This window comes from Carlito syrichta, unplaced genomic scaffold (assembly GCF_000164805.1).
Source record: "Carlito syrichta isolate Samal-C Ts95f unplaced genomic scaffold, Tarsius_syrichta-2.0.1 Scaffold301704, whole genome shotgun sequence".
NCBI lineage: Eukaryota > Metazoa > Chordata > Mammalia > Primates > Tarsiidae > Carlito > Carlito syrichta.
Window position 1 is genome coordinate 311897 of NW_007245800.1, and position 26788 is coordinate 338684.

Sequence of the window (26788 nt, forward strand, 5' to 3'; positions counted from 1 at the left end):
AGGCAATCCACTCACCTCAGCCTTCCAAAGCGCGGGATTACAGGGTGAGCCACCGAGCCCGGCTGCAGTGCTTTTTCTAAATGGAAGAGTTTTTCATAGTTATATGTAATTTATGTTTGATAATTGTATTAATCATAAGCAAAGTAATTCAAATAGCAGTTTTAAACATTGACCCTCCCGGAAAATAGAGAATAGTAAAATTTTCGCAGTGAGTATTTTTTGTTGCTGTGTTTTGGATTTATGCTGAACTATAATGATTTATAGCTTTGCTTAACATCTATAAAATGAAAGTAAATTATGATTTTAATAATAACATCATTATTTAACCAATGTAAACAGATAATGCTTGGGAAGTTTCAGGGCCTTTACCTGCAAAAAGCAAAATCTATCTTGACTAATTTACATAGAAAATGAATTTATTAGCAGCATATCGACTGTCCCTGAGTTACACAGCCAGGGATTATGTCCATTCATTCAGTAGGGCTTCTCTGATTCAAACCTCACTGCTGCACCACTGGGCCTCTACTTTGCTAGAAAGCGGACATCAGAAGTTGTCTCCCACTGCCAAGACTAACAAACGCCTCTTCACTGCCTGTGCTGAGAGGCTCTCCCTCCCTGGTGTGACTGACACCTTAAGTTGGTAACTTCTAAATGCAAGCCATACCTCAGCTTGACAGAATTTAGGTCACAAACCTGCCCTCTAGCTGCAGAGTAGTCTAGGAAATATACCAAGACCTGTGAGTGTTCAGAAGATCTGGGCAACACAAATAATGAATATTCACCCTGCTTGCTTTATGCCTCATAGTACAAAGAATCATATTTGTTTGTTCTTCATTAGTATCGTGCTATTAAAATAGTCTCCTATCTTTTTACTTTAAACTAAGGCATTTGACACATGTGGAACTTATTTGTAAGAGGTATGTGTGCATACATTTCCATATTTGGGATTCTACTGTTCCTTTAGTTTTATGTGTCTGTGCCTGGTCCAACATTATACTGCTTTAGTTATTGTACTTTTCTAGTAAGTCAAGTCCTGCAACCCTCTTTTTGTCTTAAAATTTCCTTGGTAGTTCTTGATTCCTCTCACATGTAAATTTTTGGATCAACTTGTGAAGTTTCATAAACAAGCTGTTATAGGCGTTATGGAAATTGCGTTAAGTAACGCATTGGGGAGAATTAACATATTAACATATTTATACGCTACTCATTTGGGTTTATTTTATGCCCTTCAGTAATATTTTGCAATTCTTGCCTTAAAATCTCTGCCCATTTTTTTTTCTAGTTTAATTCCTAGATATACTAGGATTTTTGAATGTTTGTTGGCATTTTTTTCTTTTTTGCTATTGTGAAGAAATTTTTTTTTATAGTTGTTAATTGGTTACTATTGGGGTATAGAAACACTGTTGATTTTTATATGGTTTATCAAGTGTAAATGTTGCTAAATTCTTTGATTTTCAGACTGTAGAGTCTCTTAGATTATCCTCAGAACATTTAAATTTATGTGCATCTCAAAAATTTTGTTCCTTATTTTCTAGAATTCAGATATGTTAAATTGCTTTATCTTGTTTATTGCTTTTACCAGGATGTAATGTTACATAGAGGGATGAAGGTGGGCATTTTTTGCTTGATCCCAACCCAGATGGGAATACATCTAATGGGCTGACATTTAATTTTGGTAGATATGTTTTATTAGATTAAGGAAGTTCTCTTGTATTCCTAACTTTTTTATAAAATGATTTATTTTAAAATCAAATTAAAGAATAAATATGGAAAATATTTTATTTCCAGGATTTTAGATGAAATTGGAAGACATCATATTTCTCTCTATATTGTCCAGCTTTCATTACCTGAATTCATCATTACTTTCCTTTTATTTCAAAAGATAATCAAGTAGTTTATTATAATTATTAGGGAAATTGAGATAACATGATTGTGTCTATTGCAACCAAAAGAGGGCCCAGCACATAGAAAATAATCAATATTTACTGACTAAGTATTAAATTACTTTTTCAGATTTCTTTCTTAAATTTCCTTTAAGACTACCCATACCAGGATTTCTCAGCTCTATTTTCCCTTTTAATAATTATGCTTTCTATGTGTCTTTGTCTGTTAATATGCTCCTTTCTTTTTTTCTTCGTTGTCTCTTCAGTTTAAGTAGCATGGGTACAACCTCAGGTTTGTTTGAGAATGTGTTTTCATTATTTAAAAATATAACTGTCTTTTTCTTAACTGGATACTTTTTTTTTTTTCTGTTTTTAAATGTAGCCCAACCTCAGAGCTTGCCTCAGCTTCAAACTTCAGCACAGGAACTGAGTGAGGAGGAGATAGGCCAGATAAGGAACGGCCACTCGAGTCTGAGCAATGGAAATGGAATTCACCACGGGGCCAAACATGGATCCGCAGATAACCGCAAACTTTCAGCACCTGTTTCTCAAAAAATGCACAGAAAAATTCAGTCCAGCTTGTCTGTAAACAGTGATATCAGTAAGAAGAATAAAGTAAATGCTGTCTTTTCCCAAAAGACAGGCTCTTCACCTGAAGGTAAGTTTGAGATATATGCATATTTTATTTGACCAGATGTAAAATCATATTCACTAGTAATTATCTGATCAAGCAAGCATAATTGAAGAGCATTTTGTATCCTTCAGACAAACAGGAGCTTTGGTAAAATGCAGTCTAACTTCCCCAAAGGAAAGCATAGGATAGAAAAGGAAGCATTGGCAGCTGACATCCTGATTTTTTTTAGACTATCTTCTTCTAGAGTGAATAGTCATTACTTTAAATATAACTGCTATACTTCTTTTTTTTTTAATGCCACATTTAAAAATATGAATACAACATTTTGGTGGCATACATGAGTGTGTATGTATTTTTATCCCTCCCTGATGCAATATGCTATTCTATAGTTCAGAGATAAGATTACCTGCTTGCATTTTCGTCTTGCCAATCAGTTCTTAAATATGGAAAGCTAAAGTGAAAGGCTGGATAATTGTCATGCCCTTGTCAGAGAATGGATCAGATGATTTCTGTTGCTTGACTGACCAGCATCTTCCAGCCACCCTGTGGCTACCACTCTGCCCCTTTCCAGCCTCACTGTGATCTGACTACCAGTTCCTCCTTTACAGGAATGTGACTTTGTTATCTGAACCTGTTATTCAGTTCTACCTCATCCTGCCCTTAGCTAGGTCAAAGTCTGGTTGAATACTATAAACATGAGAAGATGTGTCTTTATTCTAAAACAAACCCATGTAATGACAATTAACCTGCAACTCCTTTTACATGGTTCATTGTTTTATATTTTTTTAAAAAGAAAAATCTCTCCCCATATCTAGAGTTCCAGATTTCTCCCAGCATCTCCATGGTTCTTTGCTGCTCCTGCTATCTTCCTTGAGCAGTTCTTGGGCGTCTAAAACCTCAAATCTCCTATATATATATTCAATATATTGTTTTCCTTATTTCCTTTACCTTTTTATTTTGCCATGAAACCCTAAATAAGAGAAATTCTGTAGAATACCTCTGCGAAGTTAGCCATGCTTATTCATAGAGATAAATTGAGTTGTAAATAGGAAATTGTGTTGAGAGTTACCGGTAATGAGTGGGAGAAATGATAATACATTTTTGGCTACAGGTGTCTCAAACTCAACTGAGGTAAAGTGTTAGATTGATCAAATGATATGATAATAAACAGCCTCCATAGTTCCAGGTCAGTGACACTACTTTCCAAACTAATTAGATTGAAAGGGACTTGATTGACACTTTAAAATGAGTTTGACATGTAAGCTGTGTGGTCATCTCTGAAGCATAGGTAGGCTGTTAACTAAACTGGCTCTCCAAGGAGTTGGGAAGGCAATGCAATTTTCTTTAGAGGATCTTTGCTTCTAGGTGATTGGGTGAAATAATTGAATGCAATTGAAATCTACTTGTTTCATACATTTGAATTTACTTATTATGTCCCTAACCTCTTATTTTCCATTTGATATTTACTTATTTTAGTGTTAAAGAGTGTTAACAGTTGCATGTCAATCCTAACTTGAAATAGCTTATGGAATTTTTATAATTATTTATTATTGCTTGTTTTTAATACCATGTCTGAATTTATTTCTTATATAAGAATACAGCTTCATAAGTAACATATGAAGGAGAAAAATCACCAGTAAATGAATGAAATATAATTCTATTCTTCCTCTTCTTCTCCCTTCTCTCCTCCTCTTATGCAAACACTCAACTTATGGCTTACCAGAAAGATCTGCATAAGGATAAGGATTTTTTATCTGCTTTTATCACAAAATATGTTTCAGATTGGGTTGAGGACATGAGAAGTATGAAATACAAATGAATATGTTTAGATATCCTGTGCAAAGTTCTACCCATATCTTCACTGACAGGCTATAGAAGTTAGCCAGTTACAGTTTTCTTTAACTATGATTGCTTGAATCTAGAATAAAATTCCATTGTACATATTTTTCTCACAGTTAGATATCATCATGACTTTTCTCACTATTTAAGGTTGTGTCCTAAAATTTTCTGTTTCTTCTGACTTTCAGTTTTGAAGTTAAGTTCTTTTTCCTCTGGCATGTGCTGCAATAAAACAAAACAAAACAAAACAAAACTGATCTGGGAGATGGCAAATTAAAGGGAAAAGCACTCTTAACTTTGTCACCAGTGTGCTGGGAGACTTGGATTTCTATGGGCCTACTTTTTCTATAAAATGAAGAATTTGGATTAGGTAATTGTGATTTTTCTTTTATGGCAAAACTGCTTCTCTCTCAGGACAAATCTCTTGCTTTGCAAAATATGTGATCCCTTGTGAGGAGACCTAAAATCTGCTACACAGAAAATGGCAATGGCAGAAATAGTTTTGGTGAACAGAAACAGCGCCTGAATTTCAGGAAGCTTATATGTCAGAACAGTAGACCTTTAGCAGGCTTGATTTGTTGTGCAAATAAAAGTGGATAGAAATTATTTTTTAAAACCTATTATGATGGGAGGATTTAATGACTAGGTGCCTTAGTCCATTTTTGCTTCTACAACAAAATATCTGAGACTGAGTACTTGACAAAGAGTAGAAATTTATTTTCTCATTGTTCTGAAGGCTGAGTTCAAGATCAAGGTTCCTGTATACTAGGCTGTCTGGTAAAGGCTGCCCTCTGCTTCCAAGATGGTATCTTGTTGCTGTGGCAGAAAGCTGAAGGCTAGCAATCAAAAACCACATTAAGATTCTTTTATAAGGGCCTTAATCTTATTCACAGGGGAGGAACCCTCATGGCCAAATCCCCTCTTAAAAGCTCTACCTCTTAATACCACCCACATAAGCTGTTAAGTTTCAGCGCCTAAATTTTGGAGGGGTTGCATTCAAACCATAGCATTAGGCTTTTCTTAGATTTAAATTTTTCTGTTTCACATTTTTTCTGAGGTTTTTTTTTTTAATCATACATACCTGCTTCTCTGAAAGCAAATGAGCAAACAAATAGCAAAATGATATTAACCAAAAACATTAAAAGCAGCTAACCATGCCCGCCTTGACAATGTGTGTGATTTCTGGGTAAACGGTGCTTGTGGTTGTGATTTTTGTATTGCATATACATAATACTGACAACCAGAGAGGGGTTTTTCTGGTTCATATGATGGAAATAAATATCTTGTAGTCTCATAGTGTTTGATCAAGGCACTAAGAGGCCTCTTTGCTGACCAGATTTGAAATACTGCTAGAAGTGAAACCATGGCTTATAGTGAGGCAGAGATTAAACTGGCCACATAATTGAGCCTGCAGATTTGCAAAGTTTTTAAATATGTCTTTAACTGTGGGGTTCCTAAGGCTTGAAAACAAATAGACTTGTGTCTTATCAGACTCTTTGAGCTGTGTTGATTCATTTAGCTAGTGTGCCTTCTATGTGATGCTTGCTTCTTTCATTTGAACTCATTTAATCCTCCCAACAACCCCACCATTCTATGCACTATATGAAATCATCTAACTATAAAGAGGAAACTGAAGCACAGAGAAGTTAAGTGAAGCTGCTGAAGCCAACGGGTACATGGTAAAATCGAGATTCAAACCTAGATATTCTGGTTCTGAGGTCCATGCGCCTAACCTCTATGCTATTTTCCTCTTTAAAATTTTCTGAGAAAAGGGGCAACTTACTGGTCATTTCCACCTCTCATCAGATGCTAATAGTATTACAGATGTGGATCATGCAGGGATCTTATTAGTATATGAGTGGGGACCCAAAAGCCCCAGAATTATCTTTTGGATGGTTGGCCCGTTGTATTGCACGCAGAATTTTTCCTTCAGATCAGATGGTCAACCAAAGTTCTTTGAAGTTTGTGTCATGATTTGTGGAAGAAACATCCCATGTTGTGGTAAACAGGTGACTGGTTCTTCCACCATGACAATATACCTACCCACACTATGCTGAGATTTTAGCAGGTTTTGGTCAAAAACGACGTGATCCCCATGTCCCATCCTCCCTTTTCACTGAGTCTCACCCCAAACAACTTTTTTTTGTTATTTCTCTGGATGAAAAAAGACCTCAAAGGGAAATGTTTTGCCAATGTGAAAGAGGTAAAACAAAAAATGGCAGAAGCACAAAAAGGCATCAAAATTGATGCATTCAAAAACTGCTTTGAGTAGTGGAAAAAGTATCTCGATGGGTGTATTGCACCAAATGGTGAGTACTTTGAAGGTGACTGAAGTTTAAACATATAAGAATAAATACACAATTTTTTATAAATAAATTCAGGGTTGTTTTGGGTCCCCGACCCTTGTCCATTTGCTTTCTTCAAGTCCTTCCTTCCAAAATTTTAAAAACAACTCTCACATCCGTGCCCTGCTTGTTTTCTTCTTCCTCCTAGACTGTAAATTCTTAAAAAGACTGAACAGAATTTGAGTCATTTAAAAAAAAAAATTTACAGTGGTGCTTTGTGCTTCCCTTGAGTTAATATGTAAAACAATGCTGTTTTCCAAACCACTTTATCTTGCTCTTCTTTGAAACTAGCACTGGAAAATTAAGTGTGTGCTCATATTCACTAAAAAATGTTCTTTTAAAATGTTCCATGTTTTCAATAGAGGAAAAATACCCATATGGGAGAATATTGCACATTTTATTTAAAGGTTATTAAATTACTAGATTTCTACTTGTTTTGTATAATTAAATATTTTCATACATACTTTAATTTTCTGATTGCATCACTCAGGTGGAGAGTTTTAAAACTAAATGTTTAAGATTCTTGACCTTTGAAATAATTATAGTATAATTTAGTATCATATAATATTCAAATTGCCAAGGGTTTTCATTAGACTCAAAGATACTTTTCTTATCATAAGAATGGTAGTTTCTAATGTGTTTTAAGGGGTGATAGTTATAACTGTATATTTTTGTAAAAATTAAGTTTCAACAAAAATATTTTTGAAGAGATTTTGTACTTTTCAGAAATATTTGATAATCTATATTCCATACTTGTTATTCTAGATTTAGTATTTATAGAAAAATGCATAGTCAATCCAGCATATCACTGAACATAAATGCTGAACGAGACAATGAAGAGTATTGTGTACATAGCAGTAACTAGGATCATCTCATTTTTAATCACACAGAGGCAGTCTGGTCTAGTGATTAAAGCACAGACTCTGGAACCAGTCTGCTTGTGGTCAAATACTGGCTTTATCATTGACCAGTGATGATGTATCCTTGAGCAAGTTTTTAAATATCTTTTGACCACAATGTCTTATCTGTAAAGTGGGGATATTATTAGTACCTACTTCATAGGATTGTTATGAAGAAGAGTTGAGTTGATACAACTTAGTGCTTAGAACACAAGCTGACCCAGAGAAAATGTTCAGTATGTGTTGACTACTGTTATGATCATCATTTTTAAGGAGTACAGAAGGGTCAGGAATGTTAGCTTCCTGGAAAACACAGTGCCTGACTGGGGACCTGAAAGATAAGACAGGGTTGGTTAGGGAGTTGAGGGTAGAGGAAGACATTCAAGGGTAAAAGAGCTTTCTGAATTAACGTGTTTTGTTAAGAGAACCATAAATAATTTGCTGTTGCTGAGAAAATAGATTAGAAGAAATAAATTTAAGAAGGATAGAAAAGGATCTGTCTATAGGGCCTGCCTGGAATGTTCTGTTATTTTGAAAGTGTGGCCCAGATCTAAATGATTTCTCTAAAGGACCTCATTTCATATCTTATATATACTTTATCAAAAAATTATGTCTTACTTTCTCTGCATAATACAAAAATTCTGTGGTTGGAATTATAAAGAATCAGGATGGCTTCTTACTTGTATCAAATATTGCTCTATATTCACCTGCACTGCACTCTGCACTCTGCCTTCACAGTCTTTTTGTACATTAGTAATGAAACATTCCATAAATAAAATGATGAATTGATTTTAGACTTGTTGAATGTGGGATGTTAACAAGCTTTCCAGGAGGCAATCGAACCTATGGAGGGACTGAAGCCTAGTTCTGATTTCACTTGTTCTTTGTGTTCTTTTTCCTAATCTATTCTTTTAGCTTCTGACCTCTATGATCTTTCTTTGTCTCCTTTTAGTCTCTTCTTCCTCCTCTTTTTGGTACATTTTGCCTTGCATTCATAGTCGTGCAGTTTTTCACAATATACCAGAGGAATGGGGCACACTCCCCACCAGATGGAAGAGTACAGCCAGGATTCTCTAGGAGACGGTTTGGGCAGGGCACATAGCTTTCAAAAGCGATGCCGCAGAATTGCTCAGGACAGTGTGAAAAGCCCATGAAGTGATTCAGAGATGCTCTGCCCCCTCCTTCCTTGGCAACCATTGATAAAATGGTAAAAATATCTTTCCTTGACCTTACCACTTCCCTTTTCTTATCATCATCCACAAACCCGATCCAACCCCTTGCACTTGGAATTGTGCCTTGACTACAGTGTGTGGAAATGTCTGCACACATGGTTGGGCAACACATCGTCTCCTCACGTGGTTGGGTGACAGTTTTCTTCTTTCTTCAGCTTAGAACGTTCCCATAACTCCCTTTGCCTTCTTGACCTCCACACATATTATTTCAGAACTCATCTTATGTGTTATCTCCTGATGCCCTGTGTTGGGTTCATTGACCCTCTTTTGGGTCTCCACAGACCCTCTTTTGGGTCTCCACAGAAACTTCATGGTATAAAACTAAACCAAAGTTGATCTGTTTTACTGCTCTCTGACTTTCTGTACATAAATGTGATGTCATGATGGCAATGACTGTCTTACTCATCTTTTAATTTCCAGCACACAGCCCAGTACCTGGCTTAATGTTGGGGTGAGTAAGGAGTGTCTGTTGGAGAACATCGAACTTGTTCTGTAACATGCCATAGACATGAGATAGGAGTGGCTGAAGTCCTCAAGGAAAAGGTTGTCAATAGATAAAAGGGTGAATTGCCTGAGTCCGCGGGTTTGAGACCAGCCCAGGCAACTTGTCAAGACCTCGTCTCTACAGTAAATAAAAAATTAGCCAGTCATGGTAGCACGCATCTGTAGTTCCAGCTAAGACCAACAGGTCAACGCTGGGGTGGCCCTGAGTGTGCCACTATACTCCAGCTGGGTAAAAGAGTGAGGTTCCACCTCAAAAAAACCAAAACAAAACCAAAAAAAGGAGATAAAAGGAATTACACATATCTAATCTAAAAGAAATGCAAAGGGAGATTCAGGAGAGATAGGACTGGAACTCAGAACTGCTACCTTCCAAATCCTTCAAGAGTTCTCATTATTCCATTTGGTTTTCAGACAGCTTCACATTCCCAACTCCTGAAACAAAAACAGCAACAAAAAAAGGTAAAATTGAAATTGAGTTGTTAGTTTTAGTTTTAGCAGCATTAAAAATTTTTATATTCATTTATTCACCATAAAAATAACTTCACAGTTTTTGCCTATAATTATAGAAGTTCTATGGTAGTATTTTACTGGAAGACTTCATGATATGACCATTGTGCTATAATCAGAGCTTCCAGAAACAAATTTTCTGTGACTTTGGCAAGACATACCACTGCATTCCTCAAAATACTTAATTTGCTTGGATGGTATTTTGTTTTGCTGTGTTTTCTGAGGCACAGTGCCTTCCATTCCATGTCAGAATAATGGTGTGGGAGAAAGGTTTAGAATTCTGCTACCCAATGCAATATTAATATTTGCCAGTTCTTTGAAATATAGGCTTTAAAATGATTTCACTGCTCAATCAGTACACTAAATGGAATAACAGTAACGTTTGAAGGGTGTGTGTGTGTGTCTGTGTGTGTGTGTGTGTGTGTGTATGTGTGTGTGTAGTAGAGGCATGATCATAGTTGACTATATAAAAATGTAAATTGTTCTACATATTTACATCATTACTTGCTTACTGGAGATAATCAGCTATCTTTAAAAAATCAAGCAATTTTCTATCAGAAGCATAAGTAGTGTTTCTGAAGAGCCAAAAGTAAACATTTAAATGCATTTCCTTTAGCATTTAGAAAAATAAGTTAACTATGTAATTTGTATTCTCATATTCATCCGTTTGATGAGGAGCAAAGGAAAGCTTTTACAAGGTTCTGAAAAGTATACGACTTAACATTGAAACATAGAGTTAACTCAAAATATGCCTCAAGGCTCAGAGTTCTTCTATGACAACCAACAGCTGTGCAGGCCATCTTAAAGAAGAGATAGAGGCTATCTTCTATGTATGGACTCCATCTCCTCCACTTTTTTTGGGGGAAGGGGTGTGCAATAGGAGAAAAGAATTTTTGTTTGTTTGTTTAAGTCTACAGCCATACCACCCTGAACATGCCCGATCTTGTCTGATCCTCCACTGTTTTTTTGTTTGTTTTGTAGACTATCTTAGGCCATTGCTCTAACAAATTAAATTAGCTTAGCATTCACTTAGGAGATGGGTGGGGAGGAAATAAAACAATGGAGACACAGAAAGATTGGCCAGGAAGCTTTGGGGTGTGGGGTGGTTGGATGAAGAGACTATTTAGAAACTGGGCTTCAGAATAATAAGCTAAACGGAAATAACTGAATAAGTCATATAACCCTATTAACACACCAAGGTTTTGTTTTGCTGTTTAATACAGTAATGAAAAGTTATGGTGATTTTTTTTTTTTTTTTAGTTCAAACAATAATGTGTAGGCTCAGCAGCTAAGCTGGGGATGAAACGTTGTTTTTAACCCCGATAATTGAGTCAAGTTCAGGCAGTAGAAGATCTGAAGGGTTTCTTTAGGGGTTCAGGATTGAATGAGGGGTCCTGGCCCAGGGCTATATCTGGGAAGCACTAGAACAGCAGTAAAATATGTATTCTGAGCAGGAGTGTCATTCATTTTAAAAAAATTTTTAGTTCAATTAGTTGGGAAAATGAATAGAAACTAGAAATTGAGGAAGAATAGGTGACTGTAGTTTGGAACTGGTCATGAGTTGAGTTTTAGACCTCTTCAGTTTCACATGATGAGACACAATCCCAGAAGAGAGTTCCAAAATGCATTTGGAAATATAGAACTGGAGTTTGAGAAAAGGAGTTAGAGGCAAACAGACTTATTTATTTTTGTTCTCACAGAGGAGGTATTTGTAACTCTGAATCTGAATGTGTTTTCTTAAGTGAAGATTTCGCAGAAAAGGTCAGATGGTTGAGAACTGAGTGACTCAGGGATTATTGGAGTCTGGCCAGTTTGATGAGATGGGAGTGTGGGTTTAGCTTGAGTGCTCAGGAGACAATCCCATGGAAATTTCAGACTTTTCTTCAGAGATGATGTTGGATAGACAGTAAGTCAGAATAAGACCACACTGATAAGGTAGCCTAGGGGAGAAGTTGGAATGATGTGGGTTGTGGAATGTGAAGAAACATTGATGACAACAGTTCCAGAAAAGCCAGAGTCCAGGGAAGAAGTGCAGATCCAGGGAGGTGGTTTGGTTTGTACTATTTTGTTTTAAGATGGAAAAGGTTTGAGTATGTTTACATTTGCGTGGAAAAGATTCAGGAGAGAGGAAACCTGTGAAGATGTAAGGAGGTAATAACAATAAGTTCTTGACAAGCTCACAAATCGTTTCTTTAGCGTTTAGGCCTAGAGTTCAATACACTGAGCTAAGTAAATGCACTTATATTATCAAAACAAGAGAACTGAGCAACCAGAGAAGCATTTACTGAATTGGATCTCCATGATTCTCCTCTGTCTGGGTTGTGTAGCTGATTAACCTTAGAAGACTTCTGAGTAACTTCTATGGAATGATTTGGTATGAGGAAATGTAAACTTTCAACTGCCCACTTATACCTTATTCCATGAGCATTCATTGCATTTGAATGGAAGGCATTGACAGGGCCTTATGATTCTGAATTCTAAACTTCTGACTTTTGTGTTTTGGATCCTAAATTGATGGAATTTGGAATTTGGTAGCTTATACTTTATATTCATTCTTTTACTTTATATTCATTCTTATACTCTATATTCATAAGGCCCTTAATTGAATTTAATCATAGTTAAGTATAATAAATAAAATAAAACACATATAGGTAAACAAACAGTTAAAGAGTTAGAAAAAAATCAGTAAGGGAACCACTACATAATCCAGACAAATAGGAAGCAGTAGGTTAATTTTTAAATATATTTAAAGTAAACGTATACTTTAGTGTGGCCTACTCTTCATTGTATTACTATCACAAACAAGGGCTGAAAAAGATTAAGGCTTAATTTATAATACATTGGAGTTTTGATTGTGATAATCCCTTACACAGTGATTCTGATCACTTTTAGTTTTGTAAGATTCTTTGAGAATCTAACAAAAGTTATTATCTTTCCCCTCAAGTTTTAGGAAAGTTAACAAAAATCCTGTTAGCATTCTTAGAGGTAACCAAAGAGATACTTTCAGATATCTTATTCTAAAATAAAGCATCCTTAAGAACTGAATGAATAATGGAGGTCTTCTTGAGCCATTTAATTTTTTTTTTATTTTTTGATTCGGAGTCTCACTCTGTCGCCCAGACTGGAGTGCAGTGGCTGCTCCCGGCCACCGCAGCCTCGACCTGTTGGGCTCCGGCGATCCTTCCGCCTCAGCCTTCCGAGCAGCCGGAATTACAGGCATGAGCTACCATGTCCGGCTGATTTTTTTTTTTATTTATTGTAGAGATGAGGTCTTGCTGCCCAGGCGGGTCTCGAACCCGCGAGCTCAGGCAATCCACTCACCTCAGCCTCCCAAAGGCACGGGATTATAGGCTGAGCCACCAGCCTGGCTCAAGCCCGGCTTTTTTAATGTTTTTTATTTTGAGGTGGGAAGCCTGCATCAGGCTCTGAGTAGATGGCTGATATGTTTGACATACTGTTTTTAAATATCACCTCATCTGAGAGTAGACTACCAGGGTCAAAGAAGGGAGACCCATGACACTGTTGCAATAATTCAGAGGAGGTGATAAGGTTGGGTCTGGGTGACGACGAGAAGTGTTGAGATGTTGTGGCATATGTATGTATTCAGAGGGCAGGACAAAATTTGCTGAAGAATAACATTTCAGTGTGAGAGAAAGACAGGATTTATGGATGACTTCAAGTATTTTGGCCTCAACAATTGAAAGTGTGAAGTTGCCATTAATTGAGATGAGAAGATTATAAGAAGATTGGGATTTGGTTCCTGGAGGAAGATCAAGTTTGGTTTTGAATATGTTGAATTTGAGATGCCCATCATCTCTAAAGCTGTTGATGAGAAGGAGATGGTTGGACAGGGGAGTATGGAGTTCAGAGAATAGGTCTGCAGCTCAAGATATGTTTTGTGAGTCATCAGGATTCAGAATATGTCGTGGGTGAGATGACATAGGGCTGGGATTCTGAACCCTGGTGTCTGACTACGTGAAGTAAGAACTTCAGGGCAAATAGAATAAGAATTATAATACTAATCAGAGATTGTGATTCATTTGGAATGGAGTAGGTCCAAGGCATCAACATCCTTTAGAAGCCCTCTATGGGATTCTAATATGAGCACAGGATAAAGAACTACCACCCAGAAAGTAGATACATTACAGAAGTCTAAAACCTGAGCCCTTTGCCATTCTATTATGTACAGGTCAGAAAATGAAGAGGAACCATGAAAAAAGTGAGGATGAGTATCCAGTAATGGAGAAGGATTATGAGGGGCAGCTGGGAAACCAAATGCAGAAAGTGTTTTAAAATGGACAGAGTGATCATGTGTCATGTGCAACTGCGAAGTCCAATGAGATGAATGAGTAGTGACTATTAAAATTGTCACGTGGAAGTCATTGGTGACCTTTATATGTTTGGTGCTGTGATGGGGACAGAGTCTGATTGGGGTGGATTCTGGAGAGAATGAGAAAATTAAAAACTGAAGATTAACAGTCTTGGCTGTTCAAGGGGTTTCCCTAAAGGGGAGCAGTAAAAGGGCTGGGAGCTAAAGGGAAATATTTTTAGAAATGGGGGATGTTGGTTGAGTATATTTGGTAATGAGCTAGTACGTTGGGGGCATAGATGATGCAGGCGGATGATGTTCTTCAGTAAGTGAGAGGGAAGGAGGTCCATTACAAAGTACCCTGTGGTGTTGTTGTTGTGTGTGTGTGTGTGTGTGTGTGTGTGTGTGTGTGTGTGTGTGTGTTTCTCAAATTTTAGATCATTAGAAGAAAGGGCCTCCAGGCATGGTGGCTTATGCCTGTAATCCCAGCTCTTTGGGAGACCAAGTCAAGAGTATCCCTCGAGGCCAGGAGTTTGATATCAACCTGGGCAGCACAGCCAGACCTTATCTCTACAAAAAATGAAATAAAAATTAACCAGGCAATGGTGGCTTATGCCTGTAATCCCAACTCTTTGGGAGACCAAGTCAAGACGATCCCTTGAGGCCAGGAGTTTGATATCAGCCTGGGCAGCATAACCAGACCCTATCTCTACAAAAAATGAAATAAAAATTAGCCAGGTATGGTGGATGTGCCTGTAGGTATAACTACTCAAGGGATGAGGTGGGGAGATCACATGAGACCTGGACTTTGAGGCTTCAGTGAGCTATGATCGTGCCACTGCACTCCAGTATTGGTGACAAAGCAAGACCCTATCTCTAATAATAATTATTTAAAAGCCATTGAGAACATTATTTTTTACATTGCCTGCATTAGTGCTGGACTTTACACACATGAGGCACTTTCTGTTTTTTGAGCTAGAGCTCTTTCAAATGACCAGTAGAATTTGGCATAGTAGATGTAAGAGTTTTGGAGACTTTCCACCTTAAGAAAATATTTTATCATTTGGGATGATGAAAAATACACTAAAAGTTTCCATTCATTTTAGAAGGATTTCAAAAAGTTATTTCTTAGATGCAATAATAATACTAGACACTGCATAATACTACAATTCAAGGGAGGATGTTTTGGGAAAATGATTCAGAATGTGCAGGATGTTTTGAATTTTCTGACAAAAACTGATTAATGACTCATGAATATTTTGTAGTTTATAAGAGTATACACAGAAAATAGTAACAGAATATTATTCTTTGAATAAAATTTTTGTCTTTAACTATTTGAGAGAACCACTTGTAGTAAAACTTTTTCCCAGATGCTCATGATAAATCAAAGAATTTTCTTTATATTTTATATCGACTTTGCTCTAAATTTTACTTCAGCTAAAATCTTTTACCTTTTAAAAATAGTTGCATATTTGAGGTTGGAAGAGTAAGTATATTTTAATTTGCTGTTGGACTGAAGAAATATACTGATGTGTAACACATACCTTAGTTCATGTCCACATGTCATGCGGTCTGCCTTATATAATTTAAAATTCTAAATGTTAAGCCTTGCTAGATTATATTTATAGTTTTTTTTGTCCTTAACTGAAGCATTTCTTATGATACTTTATTCTGTATTTGTTTTATTGTCTTGGATGTCTTCATAAATTCCTTGATTTTCCCTTTGTGTTATTATTACCTTCTTTCAATTCCTTTTGTGCATGTGTGTGTCTCCACCTCTATCTCTACATACTGAAAAGATCTACTGTTTTTCTGGCTAAACTGACACTAAAATGTTTAAGAATAGAATATTTTAATACTGGGGAAAATTAACTTTGAACATGGACTTTTTAAAAAAGAAGGGAATATTCTGAATCAACAGGAACAGAAGGGTACTGTGCATATCAAGGAGTACATCTCTTTTGTGCTCTGGTAAGAAGAGCTTCTACCTTTGTAGGTCTGGCTTGCCATGTCCAGAATTTTGGCTGTCTCTCTGATATAGCCCCCTGTGTCTCTTGTCTGTCTCTGTCCCCCACCTCTCTCCTTTCTCTCTTCCCTCATTTCTCTTTTTCTCACTTTCATTCCCTGGGTCAGTTGAAATTATTGCATGATTTCATTTCATTATTTATTACCACTTGTAGTAATCCAGATGGCAGTGATTTATGACATATTCAATAATAATAACTTAATTCTTTTTAGATAGTTTTATTCTTAGTTTATATGTTTGTAAGTATGGGTACATAGCTTAAAAGAAATGGCTCCAAAAATCTCCATCTAAGACCCAAGAGTTTGTCAACAAGTTTTTTTTAATTGAATTAACATAGTATTTGAATTGATATTTATCTTTGAAAATACAGTTACTTATCTGTTTTTTTCATAATTGTATTCCGAGATGACCCAACCTGACTCCCAAAACTAAGTGAAGTGATATATAAATACTAATTTCTCTTAGAAATATAGTCACTTAAAAAATATATACTGTTAAACTATTATGGTTTTGAGAACCTTTTATAATTAACATGTATAATTTTCAACTAAGTATAGTACAAAATAGGATAGAGGGAAATGTATGGTATTAGTGTCATATTTCAAAAAGCTCTTGCTAGGTGAAATTTTTTAAGATAGAAGGTTTCAATTGAATACAGTGGGGAGCTATTTGAAGATTCTTTTATGACCCTCTAGCTCACAGACCCTTAGCCTTGCGGGAGGGTCCATGACTTAGATGAGAAAAAAATCATCAATTTAATTTCACTAACTTCTGAACTTTAGATAAAATGTAGTGTTTCTTTCAATTATAAATGTAGGCAGTAAACTTTAGTAGCATTAGTAGTGGCTTTGTCTGCGATATTTTCTATCCTATTAAAGTTGTTGCAAAATTATGAAATAGTGTTTATGCCAGTCATTGCTTTAAAATTATAGTAGTTATCACATTGCCACTAAATCTTGTTATTAAAGTGTTTAAAAAAGAAGCACATATTTATTCCACCTCAATTTTTAATATTCTAACTACAGTCATGGTCTACATAACAATGTTTTGATCGACAAACCACACATACAGTGGTGGTACTGAGATTATAATGTATTTTTACTGTACCTTTTCTATGTTTAGAGACACAAATACTTACCATTGTTTTACAATTGCATAGAATATTCAGAACAGTAACATATTGTACAGGTTTGTAGCCTAGGAGCAATAGGTCATACCATGTAACCTAGGTTTATAGTAGGCTCTATCATCTAGTTGTGAGTACACTGATGTTCGCACAACAGTGAAATCACCAATTGACCTATTGCTCAGAATGTATCCCTGTCATTAAGGGATGGATGACTGTATTTTAAAATAATTGGTTTTCTTCAAAGTCCTGTGTATTTTATCTTACAGATTTAAAAATATTTTGTGCCCATGGCACAAAGAAAACTAAAAAATGCCTTCTCTAGCCCTGTGGCATTCTAAGCATTCTTTGTAATAATAACAACTTATTTTGTTACACATTTGTTTTATAAATATGCATTTCTGCATGCAGTTTTCAAGATGCAGAGAATACAGATCTGTTTTTTGAATGGCTTTTTACAGCTCACATTCAATTGAAATGATAATAAAGGACATATCCACATTTCCACCTTAAAAAAATGTATTAAATGGCAAAATTCTAAGTAACTGTTGTTTTCAGGTTACATGTTAGTGTCATGCTTTTACCAGTGCATTGTCAGCAATGCCAGAATACAGAATAATGGAGAAAATTCACTTCATGGTTTTTGTATGCCACAATTTGGGTAGTCTTAATTTAACTCTCCATAAATAAGTACAGGAGAACACAGAGGAAATGCTTGGAAGTCAACAACCTGGTGACACATTTCTTTTTCAGGCCTCTCAGGCAAGTCTTCCGATGGGATTTGAATTGAGAGGCAGCATAGTGTGGCCTCAGGCCCACTTCCAAGCACCGAAGCCCGATAATTTGCTCCCCTTCCTCCAGTACACTTGACTGAAGGGAAGATGGAAGGTAGTAGGGATTCTCTCAAGTGGATGTAGGAGGCAATTAGAATAATAAAATTGAATAATTATACAACAACTTGCTCAGGGAAATTAATCATGCTCCCCATTTTGCAGGGGGAAATATTCATACAAATAAATAATAGTTGCCTCATAGAAGATTGAGAAATCCAGGAGTTTGGAGGAAATGTGAAGGTAATTGAAAGAAAAAGAGCAAGATGGATTAATATACCAGTTTTCCAAAGACATATTAAACCTGCCTAAATTTCTACTGTAACTTCTCTTGGGAAATCAGACTGGAGGAACTGGACCTCTTGGGGAATAATATCCTCATAACATAACATAATTTAAAGTTGACACTAGAAGCTGAAGTTTATTTTTTCCCCTAATAATTGTGCTCAGTGAAAGATGCAGCAGTTGCACTTTGGAATGACAGAAGAGCAGTTATTTTAGAAAGAGCATTTCAACATCTGTGGTAGATATCTCCTGGAAAACATTCTGTGGAGTGACAGGAGAAGTTAAAGTAAAACCAAAAGCTGTCTTAACCTCAAGCCAAACAAAAAGCCACATCGCCAGGCTCGGTGGCTCAGCCTGTAGGCCCGTGCTTTGGGAAGCTGAGATGAGTGGATTGCTTGAGCCCGCGGGTTCGAGACCCTTCTGGGCAACTTGGCGAGACCTCATCTCTACAATAAATCAAAAATTGGCCGGGCGTGGTGGCGCACACTCTCCGGCTGCTTGGAGGGCTGAGGCGGAAGGAACACCGGAGCCCAGCAGGTCGAGGCTGCAGTGGCTGGGAGTGGCCACTGCACTCCAGTCTGTGTGACAGAGTGGTACTCGAACTCAAAAAAAAAAGAAAAGAATTGCATCAAGTCAACAGGTATTTATTAAGGTCCTCCGTATGCCCAGCCTGAGTTGTAGAGGAGTTGTATTTTGTTTTTTAATCAAGTGCTTTTGATTTATTTTCTGTTGCTTTCAAAAAATAAATACTTTTAGTTAGAAATAAGTATGAGCTACTGGTTTTTGAATTTCAATTGACCATGGGAAAAATATATATATATAATATGCACACACACATATATGTATCTCTCTCTATATGTATATATTTGTGTGTCCATATATATGTGTGTATATATGTACATATAAGCATGTACATACATATATTTAAAATTGGCCTCTCATTTTTTCCCCCTTATTCAGAGTTGGCTATCTTGGTGAAACTCCTAACTTGCTTTTGACCCTGTCATTGTGGCATGCCTGCTTTTCAGAACTAAAAGTCTACATCCTCTATCTTTTCAACACCTGTCTATGTCAGGATGCTGAGCATGACTGAAGAAACCTTGGCGACCATAAAAGTCCCTATCACTACACATGTGTATTCTCAGGTCACAACTAGATCATCAGAATTCCTCAGTAGGTCTTCAGTATGTCCCAAATTCATGCAGCAAATCATTCTTGAGCACTGTGACAGGCACTCTTATAAGTACAGTGCTGGGACACAGCAGTGAACTACAAAGACAAGCAGACCTGCCTTCTCCCTTTTCCCACAATGGCTGTCTCATTTTGTTGCTGTTCTAGTTAAAGGAGCTCTCTGCTAGTTTCTCCAGGGACAGGGGCAGAAGAGGCTGTCCACCTTTTCCTCAGGGTCTTTCTACCCTAGGTCTCACCTAAAAACTTTCTTAACCCTGAACCTGTTTTCACCTTCCACTTTAAAGAGGGAGTTGCCTCTCTGTTGTAGCACACATCCTGTTGCTATAGATCTGGTCAACCACTCACTCCATGAAGTAGCCCTTTCCATATTCGAGTTGAACTGTCTTCTATGTGAGCCTTTCCCATCTAAAAACATATGTGTGGGGAGCATGTGTAAGTTTGTGTATATCTCTTTCTGGACCCTGCATTTCTTTGGAGTTTTTCCTCAGGTTTCTCCTTCTCTTCATAGACTTCTTGAAACAATATCTGTTTCCATGGTCTCTGTTTCCTTACTTTTCAGTTACCTCTCATCTCACTGTTAATCATTTCCAACCCTAACACATCACTGAAATTTCTCTGGCCAAACAGAGTATCTGACACAGCCTTCTTTAACATATTTTTCTCTTACTCCTGTGGTGCCTCCCTCTCCTAGAGTTTCTGTTGCCATGTTTACTCCTATATATACTCTATGTACTTATATATATTATTTCCCCTGGCAGCTCCTCTTCCTCAATTATTTCCCTAAATACTGTTGTTCCCTCATATCTTGTTTCTTTTCACTCAGTAGATCCTCCCTGGACAACCGAATAGTTTTTTGGTTTTTTGTTTATTTTTGAGTTGGAGTTTCATTCTGTTGCCTGGGCTAGAGTACAGTGGCATGCTCACACCCATCGCAGCCTTGACCTGCTGGGCTCAGGCGATTCTTCCACCCCAGCCTTCCAAGTAGCTGGAACTATGGGTGTATGCCACCATGCCTAACTAATTTTTTGATTTATTGTAGAGATGAGGTGTCCTCAAATTGCCTAGGCTTGTTGCGAATCCCTGGGCTCAGGCAATCCTCTCGCCTTGACCTCCCAAAGTGCTGGAATTACAGGCTTGAGCCGCCATGCCCGGCAGGTTTATTAATTAGGAGAGTTTCAGTCACCTTTAATCTCTTGCCCAGGTCTAGCTACCTCTTAGGATCCAGACCAGTGTCTCCAGCTACCTCTCAAACATTAAAGCATCCTCAGACTTAGCGTGTCTCACACTCAACATATTTTAAACCAAACTATTTTTCTTCCTCATTTCTTTTTTGATAAATTGTTCCAGAAACCAGGGAGTCATACTTGACTCTTTTATCAACTCATTTTAATCCTACTTCCTTGATATTTCCTCAAGCTCATCCTCCCTGACCCCATCGATACTATATATGTTATCATTGCGTGTTGTCTCAGCCTCTTCCTTTCTGATATTAAAAATTAAAGACATTTAGCTTGGTTTCTCTAGCTCCAACATTGCTGAGTCACTCGCATCTCTAAAATTATTACATTCTTGCATCTGTGCTTTGCATAACTTTCCCATTGGCTGAAACAACCTTTGTGTTTTGTGGGTTGTTTTTTAAATTTTCACCAAACATATGCTTTCTCTTTAAGACATAACTCAGGAAACACCCCAACTTCCTCCCTTCAGCCTGTGCTCTTTCTTCCTACTTCTGAGTTCCATCAAATAACTCTGAATTGGATATTGAATATTTCATATGTGCCTCAGTTTCTTCATCTGTAAAATGGGGCTAACAATAGCATCTATTTTATAAAATTGTCATAAGAGTTTAATGAGAAAATATTTGTAAACTGCTGATAGCAGTGCCTGGAATGTTGTTAACATTACATAAAATGTTGCCAAATAAAAATAAAAATAAAAATTAGTAAAATGAATCATGGAGATAATATATCTTGGTGATGAGAGCAGCCTTTGTAATCACATAGGCTGCAGTTTGAATTTTGGACCTCCCCTTTAGTAGCTTTGCACCTCGGTTTTTGAACCTCAGTTTCCTCATCTATAAAATGAGCCAAATGCCCACCTCATGAGATTCTGTATGCTGCAGAGGTAATACGCCTGTGAGGCACTTTCCATGTAAGCTCTCCTGATCATTACTTATTCTCCGTCACCGTGGGCTTATCTGAATCACAGCAGTTACCACACTGTTGTAACTATACTTTTATTTAACTATACACTGTGTTCCTTGAGATTTGTCTGTGCCATTTAGGCAGGTTCTGGCATTCATCCAATACTCAATGAAGTTTTGTTGAATCAACATTTAACCACCAAGGCCTTGTCTCTGGGTTCCTAGTCTGGTTAGGAAGAAAAACCGTATTTGTTCCTTTTTTTTCCTTCCTATAAACTCACCACCTTCAAAAAGTCTTCTGTGGCTAATACCGTGTAACTCTAATGTCTACTACAGACCAGAGTATGGGGTTAATACTTTTACCATTGCCCATTATTTATATGAAACCTACTTTCTGGGCCCACGTTCAGTCTGTGCAATAAGACTGTGTCTTCATGATTCTTGCATGGTATGGTCATCTGCTTCTGGGCTTAGCCAACTTATAGTCAACATTCAGCATTATAATAATTCAGGATTAACTTTCCATTGTGTCTTGAATATTGCATTAAGTCCATTAAGTAGTGGCCCTGTTCAAGATCAAGACAAGACTCTGAGCTAGACTTAAAATCTACTTATATTATCTATAATGATAATAGGTTATATATTTCTGTAATTTTGATGCTTGAAAAGAACTTAGAGATCATTTTCCCCCTTCTCTCAATGAGGGTGACCAAAAAAAAAAAAAAATCCGGAAATTTTTTTTGGAAAGTGAGCCCTAACTTTTAGTACAGGGATCCCCTGCTATGTAAGTGTTCTAGGAACCCTTCGGCATCCATGTACTAGCATTGTTGCAAGAGGCTGCATTTGGCTTCAGTGAATTTTTTGGGCTCTTGCTGAGCTGTGGTTGGTCAAGTGCCTGGAGATTCTTTCAGTGGTTTTGCCCATTTCATGATGGGTGATTTACAAGTGCACCTGCCCACATTGCCCTGAGTGTTTAGCAGTTTTTGGCCAAAAACAGCATGACTTCTGTGCCCTATGTTCTCTATTTACCTGGCCTCACCCCAGGTGACTTGTTTGTTTCCCCGAATGAAAAATATCCTCAAAGGGAAAAATTTTTCTGATGTAGAGGAGGTGAAACAAAAACAGCAGAAGCACTAAAAGGTACCAGAACTGAGGAGTTTAAAAACTGTTTTCAGCAGTGGAAAAAGCATCTTGATTGGTGTATTACATCAAATGGAGAGTATTTTGAAGGTGACTGAAGTTTAAACATGTAAAAGTAAATACAAATTTTGTAATAAATACATTTTAGTTTTGGGGGGTTCCCCCTCTCATATGTGTAGCTACACCATGTGAAATGACTTGTTTATGATACTCCACCAATTAGTGATAGAGCCAAGACTAGAAAGCCGATTTTAATTTTCCAGTATCAAAGTCCTCATAGAAAGAGGAAGATTTGACTGTGCCACTCATGACGACAGAGGGCTGATCATTCACTGAAACAGGTTTTGTTGTTGTTGTTTATTCCCCCAACTATGTTGTTTCCCTATTGCTAATAGCCTTGATTAAACCAAGCCTACACTCAGTAGTAACCACAGACACAACCATTTTTTTGTTGTTATTTGTAGCCTGAATGATAACAATTGATAATGAGCTGTGACTCAGGAAAAACTCACGGGCTAACCCAGAGGAAATGCAGGGGATTGGGAAGCATCTCAGTCAGAGGGTTTTTATTTTTATCTTCTTTTCTACAATTTAAGGTAGTACACAGGCTACAACATTTTTATTGTATGAGAAAGCCAGGTTTATCTGTTTTAGATAAATTTAGCATATACTTGCAAACAACGTGTTCATAGGTTTTTTATTTTTATTTTTATCTCTTTTTTTTTTTTTGGCTCTGGAATTGTTTGTACACCAAATTAAGGTGGAGGTATTTATACCTTATAATTTCAATGTCATGTTGTCCTGTTCATCTGAGGCCTGTGATAGTGCCTTAAAAAAATCAAATGGTATTAATAGATAACGTGGGTGGAGAGGGAGGGATGTGGAAAGAGTAACAATGCCATCATTGATTCACAAATTAATTCCATAAATAATAGGATTTACCTCCTGTGCACCGCTTTGAAACATGCTTTGGTGTTTCATTTCCCTGTAACATTTCACTCTGCTTGTTTCTCTTCATCTTGCCTGGTGTGTCTGTGAGACTGCTGTGCCTCTTTGGTTGGGGCCTGTCTCTGCTGTGGCGCTGGGGAACTCATCCTGGGCCTTCTCTTGGCGAGGCTTGCCCTGCCGGTGTGAGGCCTGTACCTCCTGCTGGGGATGCTGCCCCTGCCTCCAAGGGGGCCTGTAGGAACAGTCACCTCCAGGGACCTTTCAGCCCTTTGGATCGCAAAGGTGCCCTTTGGACTCTTGCTGAGCTGTGGTTGGTCAAGTGCCTGGAGAATTGTCCTGCATAATCCCAGTGCTGTGAATATTATCAGCTGAGTCAGCCTCCTCTTAGTGTGTTTGTTTCCTCTCATGCTGCCATGAAGACCTTATGTCACAGGTGACCTGGTCAGCCCTGTGCATCTCTGTAGTAGGCTAATGTCAGGGACTGAAAACATCAGATATGGCCGGGGTGTTATTTTACTCATCATCATCATTGCAACCTTTTATAGAATCATCCAGTGGGTACGTTATGGTTTTAAAAAAAACTATAACTGATTTCTTTTTATAATAAATATATCTTGCACAGTGTTTAAACCAAGGACAAGTAAGAAGAGGTGAAATTGAAAAGTGAATTATAAGATAAACATAGTTGGGAAAATATTAAGTTAAGCATTTAGGAAACATTTTTAGATCATTTTTATGCCAGAATACACTCTCATGAAAACTAGGGGATTTACTTGCATATATTTTGTTCTAGCCATAAATGGTATTGTTACCAACTTGAGCAGACTGTTTCACATTGACTCTTTTTAGGAAAATGTTTTTTAAGAACTTAAGTAGATTTTATTATCCAAAATTATATTCAACCTTGTTATTATTTAAACTTGTGCCAACTTAAAATAGGTAGTACTGAAGAGTCTCAAGTAAAGTATAGTCTTACTCCATTTTTTGCTTACTAGCTTCTGCAGAAAATAAATGAATAATAATTGAAATGTGGAAAAATAGGTTATTTTTAGAAACTTTCTTTTGTGGCCAAACACAAGATTACTAATTCTTCCTGGGTAGATTTATGCTTTACTCTTCTGCAAATCGATTCTGCCTTCTTGGTTCTTTCTCTCTTTTCAAGTGTTTGAACTATGATCAAAGCCCTTTACAAACCTCTCTGGGTTAAAATAGAATGACCCTCTACTGGGTGGTAATTAGAGTAAATGAAATACAGGTAGGTAGAGAGGTGTGGTTTTCCTAGAATAAACATCTACAGTCACCATCATTGCTGTAATGGTAATAATGTTTAGTAAGTACTTACATCTCAAATGCCATATTGAGCGCTTTATGTGCATTATCTCTTTTTTTTTTTTTTTGAGTTGGAATCTCACTCTGTCGCCCAGACTGGAGTGCAGTGGTCGCTCCTGGCCACCGCAACCTTGACCTGCTGGGCTCCGGTGATCCTTCAGCCTCACCCTTCCAAGTAGCTGGAACTACAGGCGCGCACTACCACGCATGGCTGATTTTTGATTTATTGTAGAGATGAGGTCTCGCCAAGTTGCCCAGGCGGGTCTCAAACCCGCAGGCTCAGGCAATCCACTCACCTCAGCCTCCCAAAGGCGTGAAATTACAGGCTGAGCCACCGAGCCGGCTGCATTATCTCTTTTAATCGTCATCATAACCCTAAGAGGATAGTAATGTTATTATCGGCTGTCAAGTTTGTGCTGCTAAAATGTAGAGATTCAGTTAACAATTATAAATATTATTTGCGCTATTGAGATTTTTTAGCCTTTTATTCCCTCCTCTTTGCCCATGTACTAACTTTATATGTAAACTTTTTTCTTTTTAATTTTTTTATTTTAAAGATGTGGGATACAATTCAGGGTTAGGTATACAAGTGTTCATTATGCATGCAGGCACCCTTGTTGATAAGGTGTGTCCCCCCTTCCCTGGCAGATTCCCACTAATGCCAATCCTGCCTTTCCCTCTTCTCATCCTTTCCCCCATCCAGTTTTCTGCTACTGCCAATACTTTTCTTATAGTGTTATGATAATTGTTGAAGGTTCCCTTCAGTTCGTTGTTTCTGTGATACATCACTCAGTAATGTTTTAAATGGACACTTCTGATAACTAAACTTTTCTCCTCTTCAGATTTCTGTATTTAGTTTGTAAATATGTATGTGTGTGTGTATATGCATATGTATATATACACACGCTGCCAAAAAAAAAGCATACATACTCTAAGAGATGTGATCCATTTATTCCTTTTCGAAGTTGAATTAAATTACAGTAGCAATGTGTAGTATAACCATGTGCAACCATGTTTCCACCATTTTCGTTCACTGTCCTGCCTATTGCATGGTGGTGCTAGAATTCATTTGATTAATACCATCTTTTGAGCAAACCCCATGCTTAAAATTTGTACACATTTTTTTTGACATCCCATATATGTAAATATATATGTTAGCCTCCTAGACTTTGTAAAATGAGTCTCTCCAGAAAGGACTACTTGAGCTAGTGCTAGAAATAAGTAATTACCAACAACTACCAATGCAGATCCCTCAAAAAGTTTAGAATATTTAAAGAGTTAACCACAGATCAGGCAACAGGATAAACAAATAAGAAAAGTAAAAAAAATCTGTGCTATCCTCTTGCTATAATTTAAAATATGAAAGCACCTCCTATAGAACAGAGATGGATTCTAGGATTTGGACCTGGGGTAGGAAAGTTACTGTAGGAAGAGTCTCTGTGTGGGGTGTGGAAGGAAAGTTTTTGTGTTTTGTTTTGTTTTGGTCAAGGTTATTTGACGTTGTTGAAAGGAAAGATAATAGTAAAGATTATTTAATTTCCCAAAGTGTGGTTTTCTTTGTCCCGAAGCGGAAAATGTAGCTCTTCTCTAACTTTCTTTTTACCTCCTGACCGATCTC

At 37.2% G+C, this 26788-nt stretch overlaps 1 protein-coding gene across 1 annotated transcript in view; it reads left to right on the top strand.

The window, feature by feature from the left end:
- The window catches only part of MDFIC (MyoD family inhibitor domain containing), an 88987-nt gene that overhangs the window by 53980 nt on the left and 8219 nt on the right, over positions 1–26788 (top strand). Inside the window, exon 6 of the mRNA XM_021710947.1 lies at positions 2266–2541. Coding sequence (XP_021566622.1) covers positions 2266–2541 — 276 coding nt within the window. The remainder of the gene's footprint in view (positions 1–2265; positions 2542–26788) is intronic.